General features: G+C 37.5%; 1 protein-coding gene across 4 annotated transcripts in view; it reads right to left on the reverse strand.

The window, feature by feature from the left end:
* The window catches only part of Luzp2 (leucine zipper protein 2), a 393,196-nt gene that overhangs the window by 88,695 nt on the left and 282,324 nt on the right, over positions 1-22,177 (reverse strand). For all 4 annotated transcript variants that reach the window (XM_029479976.1, XM_021168299.3, XM_029479978.2 and 1 more), the window contains 2 exons: positions 5,984-6,046; positions 996-1,058 (listed from right to left, as the gene is read on the reverse strand). In XM_029479976.1, the coding sequence (XP_029335836.1) occupies positions 996-1,058; positions 5,984-6,046 (126 nt within the window). The remainder of the gene's footprint in view (positions 1-995; positions 1,059-5,983; positions 6,047-22,177) is intronic.

The raw sequence follows: 22,177 nt of genomic DNA on the forward strand, positions 1-22,177 counted from the left end.
TCAGTGAAAGTAACACTCAAATTTTCACTTAAGGTGATCATTACAGTTAAAATGTTTTAAGAAGTAAATATTATATAAAATTAATCTCATTTTACTGACATATTATTATACCTACTTATAAAAGCCTAAATGTCTATCCCAGTACTGCAGGTGATAAAGCAGATAGATAAAGAATTCACGTCAAGGGCCTTTATTCTCTGTGCCTGGATGAGAATGAACAGGCTAATTTGATTTTGGTGCTGTAAGGAATTCTCATGAACTTAATTATTCAACACAAAAAATTCTATAGTTTTTAAGATAACAAATATGAAATGAATGCCATGGGGTTAAATCAAGGAAACTGGGGAAATCATTCACTTATCCTTTATTCTTCAAATTCTATGAGCACAAATGCTCCTCTTTTGACTTTCTTGCTTCATTGGTAAAAAGACCCAAGCATTTAAATCAGTGATAACAAATTTAATCTCTCCTTGTAAAGATCTGTAATGTAGTCACATCTACAAAGTCTCCTATGACAGAAGATAATGTTCATGAAGACCAGAAATTCAGAACTGAGAATCCCCGAGGGTAGCCATTCATCTCTTCACATTCTCAGCAGATTCAGATTTCTGAAGTTCAGATGTTGATTAGATAGACTTGTGATTGAATGCATCAGTAAACGTTTGCTAAGATTGCAAGGTCACCAGTAAAATGTATGGGCTGAAACTTTCTCAAAGTATCCTCTATTTTATGGAAATCTACCAAAGACAATTCACCCAAATTCATAATGACCATAATGACTTACAGGAGCTTTACTACATTAGAATCAACTCTGCCACTGACAACAAATGGACCTATATTCTTTAATTAAGAGGTAAGAAAATAGAGGGAATCTGAACTCAGCTAAGAGCAATTTTTCATTAGAAAGTTTAGCAATTACAATTGTTTCAAGTAATATGTTCGGCAGCTTAGGTGTTGGGCCAGCAATTTGGAGTGGAAGCAGGAAAGATGCTTACCTTAAATAACAAATCTTTCTTCCCATAACGGAGCTCTTTCAGCTGGGCTTGGATTTTTTTAGACTGTAAAAGTAGAGATGTGCATTAGTGCCTCTGCTCACTTATATTTTCAATTCTGAAGTTTTGAATTTTTCACACTACACAGGAATAAATGTTTCAGCCTAGTCAAATGGAATCCCATAATTTGGATTATCAACAGAGAAGACTAAACTTAGCTTTGGCATCAGACATTCAGCCATCTGGGTCAGGAAGCAAAAATTTGTGGTCTCTTCAAAAATTTATATGTTTACAAAGATGTTACTTAAATAAACATTCTGTCTTCTACTCTATACCCAACATACAAAATATCTGTAATTCAGGCATGATAAACAAACTAATTTTAAGTGGCAAGTGAATGTGTGATGTTTAAATGCAGTTTTTTTCTGTTTTTATTTAATTACTTTTTAAGATCAGTGGTGGGTAAGTGTAAATGGATGGCCAGGTTTTAAAGCACTGTATTTCCAATGGAGATCAGCAAACAAATGTACAGAATACAAAATTCTATGATTTAAGGGTGAACTGGGTTGCAGAGATACACACATTTAGCAGGGTCATTATAAGTATAAAAATGCTAAACAAATTCAATTATTCCCAGTGACATATTGTTACAAGCATTTATCTGTATTGTGATAATTTATCTCTAACCTATCAAAGAAAACTATATACCCCCAGTCTTTTAGAAAAGATACAGTTACCAATATTTAATGTGAGTACCTCTGTTCACTGAGTTTCTACTATTGAAATAATACATCCTCATATTTTACTAGGGCGAAACATCCACATGGGCATATACACACATGCACATATACACATGAGCATGGGCGAATGTACAAAACTTAAGAAAGAATAGTCCTTACTTCTTTGACACACATCCTAAAATCAGAATGATGTGAAAATTAGCATGTTGTTTGATCTGAAATCACGTGAAGATTTGTGAAGTGGTTCAGGACAGCTTTACTTATGAATTCACTGTGATAGCATAAACAAAGCCTTTTAAACCCCAGATTAAATTCCAAGATGGAGAAGAAAATCAGTCTTTCCCAGGGATGAGACCTCGAATTGGTTATCCAATACCAAATTGTCAGTTCTAAAAACACATACATGCAGACAACACTCAACAGGCCCAAAGGACTAAATTTATATATTTTATATGCATATATAACAATAATGATCAGGAGCTTTGGAAGAAAAAACATGAGGGAGGAAAGGGAAAAGAGAGTGATGTGAATAGATTGTAAACAAATAAAAAGTATATGTCTTAAAAAAGAAGTTGGTAACAGGGCTGTTTGAAGTTAGTTAGCTTGTTTATAAAAAAAAAGTATCTCATGCCTATCAAAAGTTATCCTTTCTTGACAGGGGCAGTGAGTGTGAAATGTCCTATGTTAAGGAGACCAAAATTTACTAGTGAGAACATAGGATTGTCAGTGGCTCTTAATAAACAATATTTACATGTGAGCCTCCAATCTCTGGAACTTTTACTTTGGAATTAATAGGTCCTACAACTGTTCTCCATCAGAGTTTCCCAAGTGTTCCAAAATAATGAATACTGGTTCAGAGCCTAGCTTCAGTCTAACTTTGTTTTCTATGATGATTTTTATTTACATGGCTATAAGTACTTATGCCACTCATTTAGTAAACAACAGTCCTGTCCCAGTCTGGTATTCAGGACTCTTAGCTAAGCTAAAGAATCTCTCAGGGAAACAGACTTCCTCTCACATAGTGTTCATAAGTGTAGGAAGGAATTGGCAAATCATTACTGCACATAGTATGTATTTCTATGACCTGTCCAATGCCATCTTCACTCTGCCTCATAATTAGTGCTTTATTTCTCAGGAGTCACAAAGGACTAATTTTAACCATTTATGATATCCATTTACAATCTGTTTTAGATAGAAGTTGTACAGTATGATTTAAACTTTTTCTTATAACCATCAATATTTAAAGTGCCTTTTGATAGTGGTTTTAGTAGATAAAACTAGAATTAAATTGAGATTTTCCCCCTATATTTTTATGCATTTAGTGACCAGACCATGGTAGTTTTCTTGCCCTTTGTTATCATGAAGATAACATCCAGATCTAATTATCAGTACAGGAATAAGCAAAATCCTTTCTGATGTTTTTACAAAGATTATTCAAAAACAGAGACATCTGAAGAAATATACCTATTGTGGAATGCATGCTAATTTGAACCCATATAAAATACTGTTTTAACTTGACAGCAATAATTATGTTTATTAAGATTATCAAAAGAAAGAAGACTCTAACAAATGATATAACTTTTGGGATCACAGTGACTTTACTTTTATATATAGATAATTGTAAATGCAATATTAAATTTCAGATCATGAAGACCATGGAGTCTGCATGGTATGAGCTAATTAAAGCAGGGAATAATAAGGCCAGCTAGAAGAAAATGATGCAGTTGTAGGCAGCCATGAAGGAACATTTTAGCCCCTTAGTCTCATTTAGAAGACAACTGTCTAATCTGAGATTCCATTTTACAAATTTATGTTCCAATAGCTTTCTTTCTATGAAATAATAGTGGTGGTGATGGCAGATGGTGTTGATAGCATTTTTTGTTTGTAATGTTTGTTGTACAACTATTTCCTCTGATTTGAAACAGCTCTTAGAGGGAGGAGGGAGGCTCCCAAGACTTGGGACACTAATGATTGTTCAGGTTCAGGAAGCCCACGAATTCAGAAGACTCATGGCAGCCTCAGCATAGTCACATAAACAGTGGCAACTGCTGGGTAGAGGGGAATCTCTAACCCACTAAGCTCTCTTCAATATGCACCATGGCCAGAGGTGTAGCTTTCTCGAGGTGTTGCCTATGCTGCAGTGAGGATTTCAGTGATGCAGCTGCGTTTATTCATTCTGTGTCTAGTGCCCTATGTGCAGGGAATACACAGTCGTTCACATCTCTCCAGGACAAGCCATAGCACATGTTCTTCTCTGCCAAATCACAGCGCATTCCATTCTTGCATGGGTCTAGAGTTGAGAGTTGGTGACTCAGATGATGCTCTCCCTTCAGCTTCTCTCCAGCTGAGAAGACTGCCATTTTCTTTTGAATAATAATGATGAATCAAGTCACAGAATTTTGCGCATAGTGTTTTAAAATACTGTTGTGGCAGCGTAAACATTTCCCTTGTTACCCAGAATATTAAGCTCTAATATTGTTCTATAAATATTTAACAAGCTACAGCAAAAATGAATTAATTATGTGAACTTACTGCATTTCACCCACTAAGGAAATAATATGAGGAACATAGCAATGAACATATGATATTTAATTTTTACTGAGCTAAGGGAATATATAAAAATTCTTGAATGAAGAGGGTAAAGTATAAATGTAGGGACTATTTAATTTTTCCTTTTTAATTTTCTAAACATAAGCAATGTCTCTAGTGATCCTTTCTTTCATGTACTTGAATTTTGTGGGCATCCTGGCAAAATATTCATTGTCTTATAGTGTAGCTTTTACCCAGATATTTTTTATTTTTGTGTTTCTGGAGATAGAGTCTTTCATGGCTCATGCCTCCATCAAAATCACTATCCTAGCTAACAATGACCTTGAACTCCTGATCTCCCTGACTCTATAGCACAAAGTGCTGGTATTGCAAGTGTCTGCATCCCATTTGTCTCAGACACTTCGTATTCAAAACATCACCCCTGCAGACTATATCAAGGTATTCAGAACTGTCAAAAATCCACATTTGCCATATTTCAACAATCCTAATAATATGAACAATGTCATGTTTATTTCTGTCCAAACGCAGCACAATGTAATAAAATAAAACAATTCCCTGGATTGGATCTACAAACTACTCAGTTTGATTTTTCTACTCAAGAAGAATCAACATTTGCGTTCTATGTCTTTGAGTTTTCCACCAAATATGCATATATTATTGGAAACTTATTCTCCACAGGATTGTATTCCATGTAAACTTTGAGGTATGGTATTTTTTGATAATGGTTTTGCCTTAGAATACATCTTGGACTTTTAGTTTTGCCTAAGTCTGTGAACTTGATTTGACAAAGAGTGAGGAAGATTATATATATTTTTTTTTTCTTTACTGACTCATGACAACATTTCTCTCTACAAAGAAAATTCTCCTTTTGCATCTCTAGAAAGGAGATGGAAAGGGATTCAGGACAAAGGGGAGTTGGGTTAAAATCATAGTTAGACAACGATGGATCTTTTTGAGCAGTTTTCAGCCTCTCTAAGTAAGCTGCCTTCCATCCCAGGCATCATGTCTTCTTGGAATGGAAAAGCTTTCAGGTTTATTCTTTATCATCCATGGGATTTCCATGTGCAATTTATCTTTATGCATGCTTTCTAAGTACCCCTGGGACACAGGGATTCTTGTCTTTTCTCTTTGAATTATACTTACTTGTAAACTTCAGTATTACTCTACTACTATCTTTAAAAGTCCCTACAAGTTATGGTTCTATATTACACTTAGGATCAGGTCAGAACTGGATAAAACTGACTACTGTGGTTAGATATGTATTTCTCAGGATAATGTTTGCCACTCCTTGAGTAATCCATGAGACAATATTGCTGCACAGAAAAATACACACACACACACACACACACACACACACACACACATACACAAACAAACAACAAATGGGTGTATTTTTTTGGTAAGGTAAACTTAACCCCAGAAACTTTTTTGGTGGATATCATAAAGCATAGGAGAATTCACAGGGCATCTAGTAATTTTCTACTGGGGGAGATTCAATCTATACAATTGAGATAGGAGTTAGAAAATCATCTTAGGAACTTTCATTGAATGCACTTTTAGTTTTTCATTTGTGCAATGTAAATTACTTTCTATTCAGAGTTTTCATTTGTGTTAGAGAAAAAGCTATTAGCTCTTTAGATTATGCAAGATTTAATTTAATATTAAATCATTAAACTTATGATAAATAACATATGTACTTACCTCTTCTGCATGAATCCCACACAGCTTGCTTCCTGACAATAATTTGTTTTTCAAACTTTTATTCTGAGGAAAAGAAAGAGAATTTTACACAAAAAAGTGGTCAGTTATTAATAACTCTCTTAATGAATTATACCATATAATTGTACGTTTGGCTCATAAATTAAAGCTATATGCTCTCTAAAGAATTTATAGGAGTGTATTATTCATTCTAAAACCAATTTTCAATTAAAAATTCATGAATTGATATTAGGATAGTCACTCAAAACAATAAAACTTTGGCTAATGATATGACCAAGAAGGTCAAGGTACTTGCCACCCATTGTGATGACTTAAGATTGTTAACAAGACCCACATGATGGAAGGAGAAAACTGACTCCCGAAAGTGGTCTTCTGATCTCCAGAGGCATACCATGACACATGTACACAGGCACATGCCTGTGTTTATGCATGCATGCACACACATGCATGGACACACACACACATACACACTTGGTGGGTATACATAAAATGTAAACAAATCAAAACAAAACCTTTCCCTTTATTTATTCTTCTTTATTTTTATATGTAGTTTTATAAAATAATCTCTGCTTTACATCAGCACTCCACCATATCTTCTGCAACCATCTCTCACATCACACCTGCACAAGGGACAACTTATTCTCTATTATAATAAAACCCCATACTCAACAGAGTATCTGCATTACCCCTGAAGAAGACCAGTTTTAGAATCTTATAACTTATGCATGGGCTTCATATATAAAGTTTCTTCATGTTTAAAAGCTAGTTCTGATTCCAGACCCCAGAAATGATTAATCTGTAGTTCTGATTCCAGATCCCAAAAATGATTAAGCTGTTAACCTCATAAATCTTCAAACATTGGCAGACACTGTTAGATAAATATTTGTTTCTCTGACTCTTCCTGGTCATATGAGAACAACCAGAATTGTATGTCACTGGTTGTGTTGTGGACTGAGCTTGGGACTGGGACATGCTAGTGGGTTACTGTTCCACTAAGATATAGGCCTCACAACCATTCACTTCCACCTGAAATGTGCAGAGAAATCTATACGAAAATGAAATATTACTTCCCTCTCTAAAATTTAATCTTATTGTCTCTCTTCCTTTGAGGCTCCATTTGACAGTTCATTAAAAGGCCAGTTTCCGTTCCTTTCTCACGTTCTTACCTTCTTACTCCTCAGAACAAAATCTAAAATATAAGAGTTTCATTGTTTTCCACTGAAAATCTCACAGAGATTAGAAACTGTTAACATGGCAGCCTTCAAAGCACAGAGATTCTGATACTTTCACATTAGTCTTTATTCTTTCTTAATAAGCATTTTTGCTATACTCAAGTTATACTGTCACTTCCTAATTCAGACAGCCTGATAGGCCAGCTGTCTTGGAGTATAAACTGGCACTGTGTACCCTGTGTCTACACTTATTTCAATTTCTGTTAGTGTTTATGAAATTTTCTGCTTACACATAGTGAGAGCAACCGTCCTTCCAACTGCTTGTACCAAAAGGCAAGGAAAGAGAAAGAGTGAGGGGAGTGAGGAGGGGGGAGAAAAAGACAGAGAAAAAGACAGAGAAGGAAGGAGGGAGGGAAGGAGATCAATAGCAGACCCTCTGCTCTGGCCTCTCCCAACTATCTATCTCCATTCCCAGAGAACTGAGCAGATCCTGATGGGACCTCCTGCTTTCTTGTCTCTTATTGTTCCCCCTACCTTGTCAGAAACATCCCACTCCTCCAGCTATAGTCCTTTTCTATGTGTCAGCTTCTAATATTTAGGAACACATTTCACCCAAAACACCTAGTGGTCTCACCTATCAGGATTGTGAATTTTCTACTAGCTGGCAACAAACTCTCCTAAAACCAGAGAGAGCAACAGAAACCAAGGAACAAAACACCTACCCAACAATAACAAAACTAGATATCAACATCTAGAATTACAGAATTATTTTTTCCCAATCCAAGATACCAGTGTAAAAACACAATCAATAAGAGCCAGGATAATATCTCTTCACTAGATCTAGCAGTTCCTGAATATTCCAACATGGCTGAAGGACAAAAACAAACAACAAAATAAACAACCCCCCCAAACCAAAACATCTTAAAATAGTCTTAATGAAGTAGAGTTCCTTAAAGAAAAAAATGAATAAAACTTTTTTTTAAAAAGTGATTTTAGTATTTATTTCTAAGTTCTAAAAGTTTCCTTATGAAAGCTGTCTATGAAAAAGGAAAAGGGGCTTCTAAGAGAAGGGGGATAAGGAAATGTAAGAAAATGGGGGACTAAGCAGTTAAGGGGATCCTGGCTAAGGAAAAAAGAACACCTATGAAAGGACATGAATTAAACAGTTCAAGAACTGAAAATGAAAACAGAACCAATAAATTAGGAAAAATTGGATCAGAGAAATTTAGGAACTCAAACAGAATCCTTACCAACAGAATACAAGAGATGGAAAAGAGAATCTGAGACATTGTGCAAAGAAGAAATGCACATCCCAGGCAGAGAAACATACTACAATATCCTGTCACAAAATATCCAGGAAACTCGGGACACCATATAAGAGACCAAATCTAAAAATCATGAGAATAGAAGATGGAGAAGAAACTCAGGTCAAATCTCAGTAAATATTTTCAATATAATCACAAAGGAAACATTTTTTAGCTAAAAGAAGATGCCTATAAAAGTACAAGAAGCATACAGAACACCAAATTGACTAGACCAGAACAGGACAAAGAAAGACTATTAAAAGCTGAAAGAGAAAAAGGACCAAGTTACATAATAAAAGCAGATATATTGGCGTTACACATGTCTTCTCAATGTAGACCTAAAATCCAGAAGGGACCGGACAGATGTCCTGTAAAGTTGAAGAGGCCAGAGATACTAGGCCACACTACTGTATGCATCAAAATTTTCAATCACCATAGACGAAGAAAATAAGACATTCCATTATAAAGACAAATTTAAACATATCACCTTCAAATCTAGACTAAAGAAGGCACTAAGGAAATTCCAATCTAAAAAGATTAACTATATTCAGGAAACCCCAGGTAATAAATAATGCAGATCAACAAATCAAAAGAGGTAACAGTCAAAGCTTTCTCCACAGGAGTGGCCACTGAATCTTTGAAGTGCATGTCAGAACAGAGCCCAGCCCCAGCAGTGTTCAGCCAAGACAAAGGTATTGTTTTTGGTTTTTTATGCTCAAATTTTCACTATTGAGTTCATTCTTAGTTATGCAGTGACATTTGTTTTTTCAGACTCTGTTTTCAGTCTTGGAAAGAGAAACATGAATTGTCATAAATGTTTTCAAATTGCCCATGCTCCTAATTAGGGAAGACAATGGATACAAAAACAAATGATGAAAGACAAATGTTCACTGCATAGGCATTGATAAAGGATAGTTCAGATCCACAACTCATCCTCTGGATGTATACTCACGTTGTTTGTGTGGGAAACCCTATATTAAAGAAAATATACAAATTCTACCCTAAATTTTAGAAAAAATGACAATAATACATACATGTATATAAATACACATATGCATATGTTCATGTGTCTGTGTAAGATTGCATGGAAATGACACACCTGTAGGCTTTTGAATATAGTAATGTAATGATAACTAAAAATGCAGAAATAATGGTATCTATATTTTGAATTAAAATGAATAAAACTTATATGTGTGAACTTAAATCTAAAAAAAAATGAACATTTCATATGCTTATATGATGGGATTGTGGTCTGTTTCCAGGATATATATTGTTTTTTTAATGGAATTTAGCATTCACTGGGATTTCTCAGAACCAAATATTATCCAAGTGAAAAATGTTCATATGTGAAGCAAGATGGGTTATGCTGTGAATAGTCTGTGCACACTTGTAAGTGCATGGGTAAAAACATTCTGAAGTTTGCTGGCTCTTACATCACAGAACAGTTTTTTTTGTTGGTTTGTTTGCTTTTGGTTTTTGTGCGTTCCCCCCCGTTGTTTTTGTTTTTGTTATTCCTGCTGTTTATATTCAGTTTGATATTCTTTTAACTAAAGCTGAATCGGCAACTGATATCACAAAGCTTCCAGTGCCAAAAACAGTATCCTCCAACATTCATTTTCAATGGATGTGAATCAATAACATTTGTGAATGAGTGGAAGAATGAAAGGAGAATTCTCAATGAAGACTATATATTGTCAGGGCAAACCTGAAGATCCATCACCACAAGTAGTATGTCTGCCCTATTTCTTCATCTGATCACAGTTGAGCATCTTAAATTCAGACTTTCTAAATAACATTTCTATGATTTTTTTTTTTGCTGTGATGATTCTTGGGAATATAAAGGAACTAATTATACAAATATTTGTTAAACTAGGTAATAAACATGCTCTCAGTATCTTAAAACATGGAAACCATGATGGACTAATATATTATTCAGTGCTCAAAAATTATCATTAGTGCCAAGGAACATGGACTGTTGATATTTCTTCTGTACCCACTGCCAGTTCCTGGCATGTGTTTTAAGTTCAAAGGCTGTGATTCTTGAGCAATTATCTACCATAGCCCTACTTACCAGCATTGTACAGGCCCTCAACATTGTCAGCTGTGTTAATGAATTTTGAAAAGACCTTGATCTGATGATCCTGTAAATAAAAAGTGGTGTTTCTAGAGAATCAGGAAGAAGCTACTGCACTGTACTGTATGACACTGAAGTACAAGGTCAACCCTGTGAACTGTTGATTTCGATATTTCCTATTAACTAGGTGGTGTTCAGAGGTAAACTGGCTTGAAGACAAAAACATCCTTACAGTTTTTGGAAAAGCACCTTGCACTTACATCTGAACTATTTAGGAATGCTGTTTAATAGCACACACTGCCTCTATTTGAAGCACAAGTCCAAATATGATACAGTGTAGGCAAATATTTTAAATCATTTATGTCTATGGGTGTATTATCTGCATGTGTATTGGAGCATCACATAAATTTTGTACCCCAGAGACCAGAAAATGGTGACTGATCCTCTAAGCTTTGTTCTACAGAAGGTTGTTAGTCACTGTCTGAATGCTGTGAATTGAACCTCGGTCTCTGTCATGAATCACTATGTATAAGCCACTGTATATAAGCCACGGAGCCATTCTCCAGCCCTGCAAGCAAACCTTTTTAATAAACTCATCCTTTAAATCTGGGTTTCATCTTTGATGGTAATCTTTCAGCATAGCTCACAAAATAGCTTAAAGGAATGGAATCTCTTACAAAACAGATATAAGACCACAAGCACAGTAATGCTTGTCTAGATGTAGGTAAAAACAATATCAACAAAAACAGCAGATTACTATGCAGAGACCTTATTTTGCAGAATATTTCTAGATAATATCAGATGCTAATCAGATATTAATAATGATTAAATGGTTCACACATTAAAATTATAGGGAGGAGTTTTTATATAATATAAGGAAATCCTGTGATGCTTGACAAAACAGGCTTGGGTCCAATGGAAAGAATCATCTACATTCAGCAATGGTGGCAACCAGTGAAAGGCAATGAATCTGTACACTTAATTACAAGGTGGAATGATGAGTCCTCAGTGAATTTTCATGATGAAAATTAGAAGCTAAGCAAATGTAATATCATCAAATAAAACTGCACATAAATGTATTTATCACATTTCTTTTCAATTAAAATGAAATATACCACTGTGGCCAGGATGTTGAAAATATGCAGAATTGTACATTAATTTCTTTCTCCTAAGTGAGATTAAATCTAAACTAAGGAAAAACACCTGCAGTGCTTTATCCAAAATAAACCCAGACATGGCTGTGTCTCGACATGGAAAGTATCTTCTATTTTAGAACCTCTTAACTCTGGTTGTGCAGAGGCAACTTTAATGGACTTCTTTAGGCTCATATTTCTTTCTGCTAAAATGTTTTACCTTTTTTTATTGGCCACTAAATAGATTTGCTCTTTCAAATATGTCATGTTACAAATGGAAAGCTTATATTGCACACTGTAGGAGCCGCTGGGTTTGGGTGTATATGCGAACACAGGTACTTTGCTCCACAAAGCCTGGCAAAGGCAACATTTTAAAAAATCCTGTGTCTGCCTCAGACCAGGCTACTAGAAAAAAAAAAAAGACATAGACAAGGCAGCTTATAAATAACAGACATGGATTTCTTTTATTGTTTTAGAGTTTGGAACATTCTAGGAGACTGCACACCTGATGAGTAACCCTTTGGTGATGTATCTTCTCTGATGATCTATTTACATCCTCAGCATCCCGAGGGACCCATCCTCTCCTGACATTGATGAATCAGTAATTAAGATTCAACTTATTAACATAAGTGCCAGTTCCATACCTTATTTTTTTTAATATTTTTATTACATATTTTCCTCAATTACGTTTCCAATGCTATCCCAAAAGTCCCCCCTAGCGCCCCCCCACTTCCCTATCCACCCATTCCCATTCTTTTGGCCCTGGCATTCCCCTATATTGGGGCATATAAAGTTTGCAAGTCCAATGGGCCTCTCTTTCCATTGATGGCTGACTAGGCCATCTTTCGATACATATGCAGCTAGAGACAAGAGCTCCGGGGTTCTAGTTAGTACATCATGTTGTTCCAACAATAGGGTTGCAGATCCCTTTAGCTCCTTGGGTACTTACTCTAGCTTCTCCATTGGGAGCCCTGTGATACATCCAATAGCTGACTGTGAACATCCACTCCTGTGTTTGCTAGGCCCCAGCATCGTCTCACAAGAGACAGCTATATTTGGGTCCTTTCAGCAAAATCTTGCTAGTGTATGCAATGGTGTCAGCGTTTAGAAGTTGATTATGGGATGGATCCCTGGATACAGCAGTCTCTAAATGGTCCATCCTTTCATCACCGCTACGAACTTTGTCTCTGTAACTCCTTCCCTGGGTGTTTTGTTCCCAATTCTGAGAAGGTGCACAGTGTCCACACTTTGGTCTTCATTCTTCTTGAGTTTCATGCGTTTAGCAAATTGTATCTTAAATCTTGGGTATCCTAAGTTTTGGGCTAATATCCACTTATCAGTGAATACATATTGTGTGAGTTCTTTTGTGATTGTGTTACTTCACTCAAGATGATGCCCTCCAGGTCCATCCATTTGGCTAGGAATTTCATAAATTCATTCTTTTTAATAGCTGAGTAGTACTCCATTGTGTAAATGTACCATAATTTCTGTATCCATTCCTCTGTTGAGGGACATCTGGGTTCTTTCCAGCTTCTGGCTATTATAAATAGGGCTGCTATGAACATAGTGGAACATGTGTCCTTTTTACCGGTTGGGACATCTTCTGGATATATGCCCAGGAGAGGTATTGCTGGATCCTCCGGTAGTACTATGTCCAATTTTCTGAGGAACCACCAGACTGATTTCCAGAGTGGTTGTACAAGCTTGCAATCCCACCAACAATGGAGGAGTGTTCCTCTTTCTCCACATCCTCGCCAGCAACTGCTGTCACCTGAATTTTTGATCTTAGCCATTCTGACTGGTGTGAGGTGGAATCTCAGGGTTGTTTTGATTTGCATTTCCCTGATGATTAAGGATGTTGAACATTTTTTCAGGTGTTTCTCTGCCATTCGGTATTCCTCAGGCGAGAATTCTTTGTTCAGTTCTGAGCCCCATTTTTTAATGGGGTTATTTGACTTTCTGGAGTCCACCTTCTTGATTTCTTTATATATGTTGGATATTAGTCCCTTATCTGATTTAGGATAGGTGAAGATCCTTTCCCAATCTGTTGGTGGTTTTTTTGTCTTATTGATGGTGTCTTTAGCCTTGCAGAAGCTTTGCAGTTTCATGAGGTCACACTTGTCAATTCTCGATCTTACAGCACAAGCCATTACTGTTCTATTCAGGAATTTTTCCCCTGTGCCCATATCTTCAAGGCTTTTCCCCACTTTCTCCTCTATAAGTTTCAGTGTCTCTGGTTTTATGTGAAGTTCCTTGATCCACTTAGACTTGACCTTAGTACAAGGAGATAGGAATGGATCGATTCGCATTCTTCTACATGATAACAACCAGTTGTGCCAGCACCATTTGTTGAAAATGCTGTCTTTCTTCCACTGGATGTTTTTAGCTCCCTTGTCCAAGATCAAGTGACCGTAGGTGTGTGGGTTCATTTCTGGGTCTTCAATTCTATTCCATTGGTCTATTTGTCTGTCACTATACCAGTACCATGCAGTTTTTATCACAATTGCTCTGTAGTAGAGCTTTAGGTCCGGCATGGTGATTCCACCAGAGGTTCTTTTATCCTTGAGAAGAGTTTTTGCTATCCTAGGTTTTTTGTTATTCCAGATGAATTTGCAGATTGCACTTTCTAATTCGTTGAAGAATTCATTTGGAATTTTGATGGGGATTGCATTGAATCTGTAGATTGCTTTTGGCAAGATAGCCATTTTTACAATGTTGATCCTGCCAATCCATGAGCATGGGAGATCTTTCCATCTTCTGAGATCTTCTATAATTTCTTTCTTCAGAGACTTGAAGTTTTTATTATACAGATCTTTCACTTCCTTAGTTAGAGTCACGCCAAGATATTTTATATTATTTGTGACTATTGAGAAGGGTGTTGTTTCCCTAATTTCTTTCTCAGCCTGTTTATTCTTTGTGTAGAGAAAGGCCATTGATTTGTTTGAGTTAATTTTATATCCAGCTACTTCACCGAAGCTGTTTATCAGGCTTAGGAGTTCTCTGGTGGAATTTTTAGGGTCACTTATATATACTATCATATCATCTGCAAAAAGTGATATTTTGACTTCATCTTTTCCAATTTGTATCCCTTTGATCTCCTTTTGTTGTCGAATTGCTCTGGCTAGGACTTCAAGTACAATGTTGAATAGGTATGGAGAAAGTGGACAGCCTTGTCTAGTCCCTGATTTTAGAGGGATTGCTTCAAGCTTCTCACCATTTACTTTGATGTTGGCTACTGGTTTGCTGTAGATTGCTTTTATCATGTTTAGGTATGGGCCTTGAATTCCTGATCTTTCCAAGACTTTTATCATGAATGGGTGTTGGATCTTGTCAAATGCTTTTTCCGCATCTAACGAGATGACCATGTGGTTTTTGTCTTTGAGTTTGTTTATATACTGGATTACGTTGATGGATTTCCGTATATTGAACCATCCCTGCATACCTGGGATGAAACCTACTTGGTCAGGATGGATGATTGTTTTGATGTGTTCTTGGATTCGGTTAGCAAGAATTTTATTGAGGATTTTTGCATCAATATTCATAAGGGATATTGGTCTGAAGTTTTCTATCTTTGTTGGGTCTTTTTGTGGTTTAGGTATCAGAGTAATTGTGGCTTCATAGAATGAGTTGGGTAGAGTACCTTCTGTTTCTATTTTGTGGAATAGTTTGTGAAGAACTGGGATTAGATCTTCTTTGAAGGTCTGATAGAACTCTGCACTAAACCCATCTGGTCCTGGGCTTTTTTTGGTTGGGAGACTATTAATGACTGCTTCTATTTCTTTGGGGGATATAGGGCTGTTTAGATCATGAACCTGATCTTGATTCAACTTTGGTACCTGGTATCTGTCTAGGAACTTCTCCATTTCATCCAGGTTCTCCAGTTTTGTTGAGTATAGCCTTTGGTAGAAGGATCTGATGGTGTTTTGGATGTCTTCAGGATCTGTTGTTATGTCTCCTTTTTCATTTCTGATTTTGTTAATTAGGATGCTTTCCCTGTGCCCTCTAGTGAGTCTGGCTAAGGGTTTATCTATCTTGTTGATTTTCTCAAAGAACCAGCTCCTTGATTGGTTGATTCTTTGAATAGTTTTTCTTCTTTCCACTTGGTTGATTTCACCCCTGAGTTTGATTATTTCCTGCCGTCTACTCCTCTTGGGTGAATTTGCTTCCTTTTGTTCTAGTGCTTTTAGGTGTGTTGTCAAGCTGCTAATGTGTGCTCTTTCTAGTTTCCTTTTGGAGGCACTCAGAGCTATGAGTTTTCCTCTTAGAAATGCTTTCATTGCGTCCCATAAGTTTGGGTATGTTGTGGCTTCATTATCATTGAACTCTAAAAAGTCCTTAATTTCTTTCTTTATTCCTTCCTTGACCAAGGTATCATTGAGAAGAGTGTTGTTCAGTTTCCACGTGAAGGTTGGCTTTCTATTATTTATTTTGTTATTGAAGATCAGCCTTAGTCCATGGTGATCTGATAGGATGCATGGGACAATTTCAATGTTTTTGTATCTGTTGAGTCCTGTTTTGTGCCCAATTACGTGGTCAATTTTGGAGAAGGTACCATGAGGTGCTGAGAAGAAGGTGTATCCTTTTGTTTTAGGGTAAAATGTTCTGTAGATATCTGCCAGATCCATTTGATCCATAACTTCTGTTAGTTTCACTGTGTCCCTGTTTAGTTTCTGTTTCCATGATCTGTCCATTGGTGAAAGTGGTGTGTTGAAGTCTCCCAATATTATTGTATGAGGTGCAATGTGTGCTTTGAGATTTACTAAAGTTTCTTTAATGAATGAGGCTGCCTTTGTATTTGGAGCATAGATATTCAGGATTGATAGTTCCTCTTGGAGGATTTTACCTTTGATGAGTATGAAGTGCCCCTCCCTGTCTTTTTTGATGACTTTGGGTTGGAAGTCAATCTTATCTGATATTAGAATGGCTACTCCAGCTTGTTTCTTCAGACCATTTGCTTGGAAAATTGTTTTCCAGCCTTTCATTCTGAGGTAGTGTCTATCTTTTTCTCTGAGATGAGTTTCTTGTAAGCAGCAAAATGTTGGGTCTTGTTTGTGTAGCCAGTTTGTTAGTCTATGTCTTTTTATCGGGGAGTTGAGTCCATTGATATTAAGAGATATTAAGGAAAAGTAATTGTTGTTTCCTGTTATTTTTGTTGTTAAAGTTGGCATTCTGTTCTTGTGGCTGTCTTCTTTTAGGTTTGTTGAGGGATTACCTTCTTGTTGTTTCTAGGGCGTGGTTCCTGTCCTTCTATTGGTTTTTTTCTGTTATTATCCTTTGAAGGGCTGGATTCGTGGAGAGATAATGTGTGAATTTGGCTTTGTCGTGGAATACTTTGGTTTCTCCATCTATGTTAATTGAGAGTTTGGCTGGGTATAGTAGCTTGGGCTGGAATTTGTGTTCTTTTAGTGTCTGCATAACATCTGTCCAGGATCTTCTAGCTTTCATAGTCTCTGGTGAAAAATCTGGTGTAATTCTGATAGGCTTGCCTTTATATGTTACTTGTCCTTTTTCTCTTACTGCTTTTAGTATTCTATCTTTATTTAGTGCATTTGTTGTTCTGATTATTATGTGTCGGGAGGTATTTCTTTTCTGGTCCAGCCTATTTGGAGTTCTGTAGGCTTCTTGTATGTTCATGGGCATCTCTTTCTTTAGATTTGGGAAGTTTTCTTCTATAATTTTGTTGAAGATGTTTGCTGGTCCTTTGAGTTGAAAATCTTCATTCTCATCCACTCCTATTATCCGTAGGTTTGGTCTTCTCATTGTGTCCTGTATTTCCTGGATGTTTTGAGTTAGGATCTTTTTGCATTTTCCATTTTCCTTGATTGTTGTGCCCATGTTCTCTATGGAATCTTCTGCACCTGAGATTCTCTCTTCCATCTCTTGTATTCTGTTGCTGATGCTTGCATCTATGGTTCCAGATTTCTTTCCTAGGGTTTCTATCTCCAGTGTTGCCTCATTTTGGGTTTTCTTTATTGTGTCTACTTCCCTTTTTAGGTCTAGTATGGTTTTGTTCATTTCCATCATCTGATTGGATGTGTTTTCCTGTTTCTCTTTAAGGACTTCTACCAGTTTGGTTGTGTTTTCCTGTTTTTCTTTAAGGACTTGTAACTCTTTAGCCATGTTCTCCTGTAGTTCTTTAAAGTCCTTCTTGATGTCCTCTACCATCATCATGAGATATGCTTTTAAATCCAGGTCTAGTTTTTCAGGTGTGTTGGGGTGCCCTGGACTGGGCGAAGTGGGAGTGCTGGGTCCTGATGATGGTGAGTGGTCTTGGTTTCTGTTAGTAAGATTCTTACCTTTACCTCTCGCCATCTGGTAATCTCTGGAGTTGTTATAGTTGTCTCTGTTCAGAGGTTGTTCTTCTGGGGATTCTGAGTATCCTCTGTCAGCAGACCTGTACAGACTAAGTTCGGTGGAGTCCCGGAGCCAAGATGGCGCTCCCTGCAGGGCAGGTCACTGTTCTCCGGCTGGGAGGGTGTTGGATGTCTGCGGCCCCAAAAGGGTGCTGCCTCAGCGGTTCTGTGGCTCCCGCCTGTCCCAGAAGCTGTCTGCCTCTGTGGTCCTCACTCTGACCTGTACAGACTAAGTTCGGCGGAGTCCCGGAGCCAAGATGGCGCTCCCTGCAGGGCAGGTCACTGTCCTCCGACTGGGAGGGTGCCGGATGTCTGCGGCCCCTAAAGGGTGCTGCCTCAGCAGCTCTGTGGCTCCCGCCTGTCCCAGAAGCCGTCTGCCCCCCGTGGTCCCCACTCTGACCTGTAGAGACTAAGCTCGGCGGAGTCCTGGAGCCAAGATGGCGTTCCCTGCAGGGCAGGTCACTGTCCTCCGACTGGGAGGGTGCCGGATGTCTGCGGCCCCAAAAGGGTGCTGCCTCAGTGGCTCTGTGGCTCCCGCCTGTCCCAGAAGCTGTCTGCCTCTGTGGTCCTCACTCTAACCTGTAGACTAAGTTCGGCGGAGTCCCAGAGCCAAGATGGCACTCTCTGCAGGGCAGGTCTCTGTCCTCCGGCTGGGAGGGTGCTGGAAGTCTGCGGCCCCAAAAGGGTGCTGCCTCAGCGGCTCTGTGGCTCCCGCCTGTCCCAGAAGCTGTCTCCCATACCTTATTGAAATCTTACAAAATCCTTGGTATTCTAGGGTTTGATCTGAGCCAGTTATGTTTATTTCAGAATTCCATTCATGTATATGTTAATATACTAGTGTTTGTGAAGTCATCTGGATGTCTTTTACATTATTACTTTTTAATCTCTGGCATCCTGCTCACAAGAAAGTTGCAAAGTAAGGACAAAAGAAAAACAACTGGCTCAGTTTTTATTAAAAGAACTACTGTATCCAAGAAATACAGGACACAATGAGAAGACCAAACCTACGGATAATAGGAGTGGATGAGAATGAAGATTTTCAACTCAAAGGACCAGCAAACATCTTCAACAAATTTATAGAAGAAAACTTCCCAAATCTAAAGAAAGAGATGCCCATGAACATACAAGAAGCCTACAGAACTCCAAATAGCCTGGACCAGAAAAGAAATACCTCCCGACACATAATAATCAGAACAACAAATGCTCTAAATAAAGATAGAATACTAAAAGCAGTAAGAGAAAAAGGCCAAGTAACATATAAAGGCAAGCCTATCAGAATTACACCAGATTTTTCACCAGAGACTATGAAAGCCAGAAGATCCTGGACGGATGTTATACAGACACTAAAAGAACACAAATTCCAGCCCAGGCTACTATACCCAGCCAAACTCTCAATTAACATAGATGGAGAAACCAAAGTATTCCATGACAAAACCAAATTCACACATTATCTCTCCACGAATCCAGCCCTTCAAAGGATAATAACAGAAAAAAACCAATACAAGGACAGGAACCACGCCCTAGAAACAACAAGAAGGTAATCCCTCAACAAACCTAAAAGAAGACAGCCACAAGAACAAAATGCCAACTTTAACAACAAAAATAACAGGAAACAACAATTACTTTTCCTTAATATCTCTTAATATCAATGGACTCAACTCCCCGATAAAAAGACATAGACTAACAAACTGGCTACACAAACAAGACCCAACATTTTGCTGCTTACAGGAAACTCATCTCAGAGAAAAGGATAGACACTACCTCAGAATGAAAGGCTGGAAAACAATTTTCCAAGCAAATGGCATGAAGAAACAAGCTGGAGTAGCCATTCTAATATCTGATAAGATTGACTTCCAACCCAAAGTCATTAAAAAAGACAGGGAGGGACACTTCATACTCATCAAAGGTAAAATCCTCCAAGAGGAACTATCAATCCTGAATATCTATGCTCCAAATACAAAGGCAGCCACATTCATTAAAGAAACTTTAGTAAAGCTCAAAGCACACATTGCACCTCATACAATAATAGTGGGAGACTTCAACACACCACTTTCACCAATGGACAGATCATGGAAACAGAAACTAAACAGGGACACAGTGAAACTAAGAGAAATTATGAATCAAATGGATCTGGCAGATATCTACAGAACATTCTATCCTAAAACAAAAGGATATACCTTCTTCTCGGCACCTCACGGTACCTTCTCCAAAATTGACCACATAATTGGTCACAAAGCAGGCCTCAACAGATACAAAAATATTGAAATTGTCCCATGCATCCTATCAGATCACCATGGAATAAGGCTGATCTTCAATAACAAAATAAATAATAGAAAGCCAACCTTCACGTGGAAACTGAACAACACTCTTCTCAATGATACCTTGGTCAAGGAAGGAATAAAGAAAGAAATTAAGGACTTTTTAGAGTTCAATGAAAATGAAGCCACAACATACCCAAACTTATGGGACGCAATGAAAGCATCTCTAAGAGGAAAACTCATAGCTCTGAGTGCCTCCAAAAGGAAACTAGAGAGAGCACACATTAGCAGCTTGACAACATACCTAAAAGCACTAGAACAAAAGGAAGCAAATTCACCCAAGAGGAGTAGACGGCAGGAAATAATCAAACTCAGGGGCGAAATCAACCAAGTGGAAACAAGAAAAACTATTCAAAGAATCAACCAATCAAGGAGCTGGTTCTTTGAGAAAATCAACAAGATAGATAAACCCTTAGCCAGACTCACTAGAGGGCACAGGGAAAGCATCCTAATTAACAAAATCAGAAATGAAAAAGGAGACATAACAACAGATCCTGAAGACATCCAAAACACCATCAGATCCTTCTACCAAAGGCTATACTCAACAAAACTGGAGAACCTGGATGAAATGGAGAAGTTCCTAGACAGATACCAGGTACCAAAGTTGAATCAAGATCAGGTTAACGATCTAAACAGCCCTATATCCCCCAAAGAAATAGAAGCAGTCATTAATAGTATCCCAACTAAAAAAAGCCCAGGACCAGATGGGTTTAGTGCAGAGTTCTATCAGACCTTCAAAGAAGATCAAATCCCAGTTCTTCACAAACTATTCCACAAAATTGAAACAGAAGGTACTCTACCCAACTCATTCTATGAAGCCACAATTACTCTGATACCTAAACCACAAAAAGACCCAACAAAGATAGAAAACTTCAGACCAATATCCCTTATGAATATTGATGCAAAAATCCTCAATAAAGTTCTTGCTAACCGAATCCAAGAACACATCAAAACAATCATTCATCCTGACCAAGTAGGTTTCATCCCAGGGATGCAGGGATGGTTCAATATACAGAAATCCATCAACGTAATCCAGTATATAAACAAACTCAAAGACAAAAACCACATGGTCATCTCGTTAGATGCGGAAAAAGCATTTGACAAGATCCAACACCCATTCATGATAAAAGTCTTGGAAAGATCAGGAATTCAAGGCCCATACCTAAACATGATAAAAGCAATCTATAGCAAACCAGTAGCCAACATCAAAGTAAATGGTGAGAAGCTTGAAGCAATCCCTCTAAAATCAGGGACTAGACAAGGCTGTCCACTTTCTTTATACCTATTCAACATTGTACTTGAAGTCCTAGCCAGAGCAATTCGACAACAAAAGGAGATCAAAGGGATACAAATTGGAAAAGATGAAGTCAAAATATCACTCTTTGCAGATGATATGATAGTATATATAAGTGATCCTAAAAATTCCACCAGAGAACTCCTAAGCCTGATAAACAGCTTTGGTGAAGTAGCTGGATATAAAATTAACTCAAACAAATCAATGGCCTTTCTCTACACAAAGAATAAACAGGCTGAGAAAGAAATTAGGGAAACAACACCCTTCTCAATAGTCACAAATAATATAAAATATCTTGGCGTGACTCTAACTAGGGAAGTGAAAGATCTGTATAATAAAAACTTCAAGTCTCTGAAGAAAGAAATTATAGAAGATCTCAGAAGATGGAAAGATCTCCCATGCTCATGGATTGGCAGGATCAACATTGTAAAAATGGCTATCTTGCCAAAAGCAATCTACAGATTCAATGCAATCCCCATCAAAATTCCAAATGAATTCTTCAACGAATTAGAAAGTGCAATCTGCAAA

This window comes from Mus caroli, unplaced genomic scaffold (genome assembly GCF_978045245.1).
Source record: "Mus caroli unplaced genomic scaffold, Mus_caroli_1 scaffold_8, whole genome shotgun sequence".
In the NCBI taxonomy this organism is placed as follows: domain Eukaryota; kingdom Metazoa; phylum Chordata; class Mammalia; order Rodentia; family Muridae; genus Mus; species Mus caroli.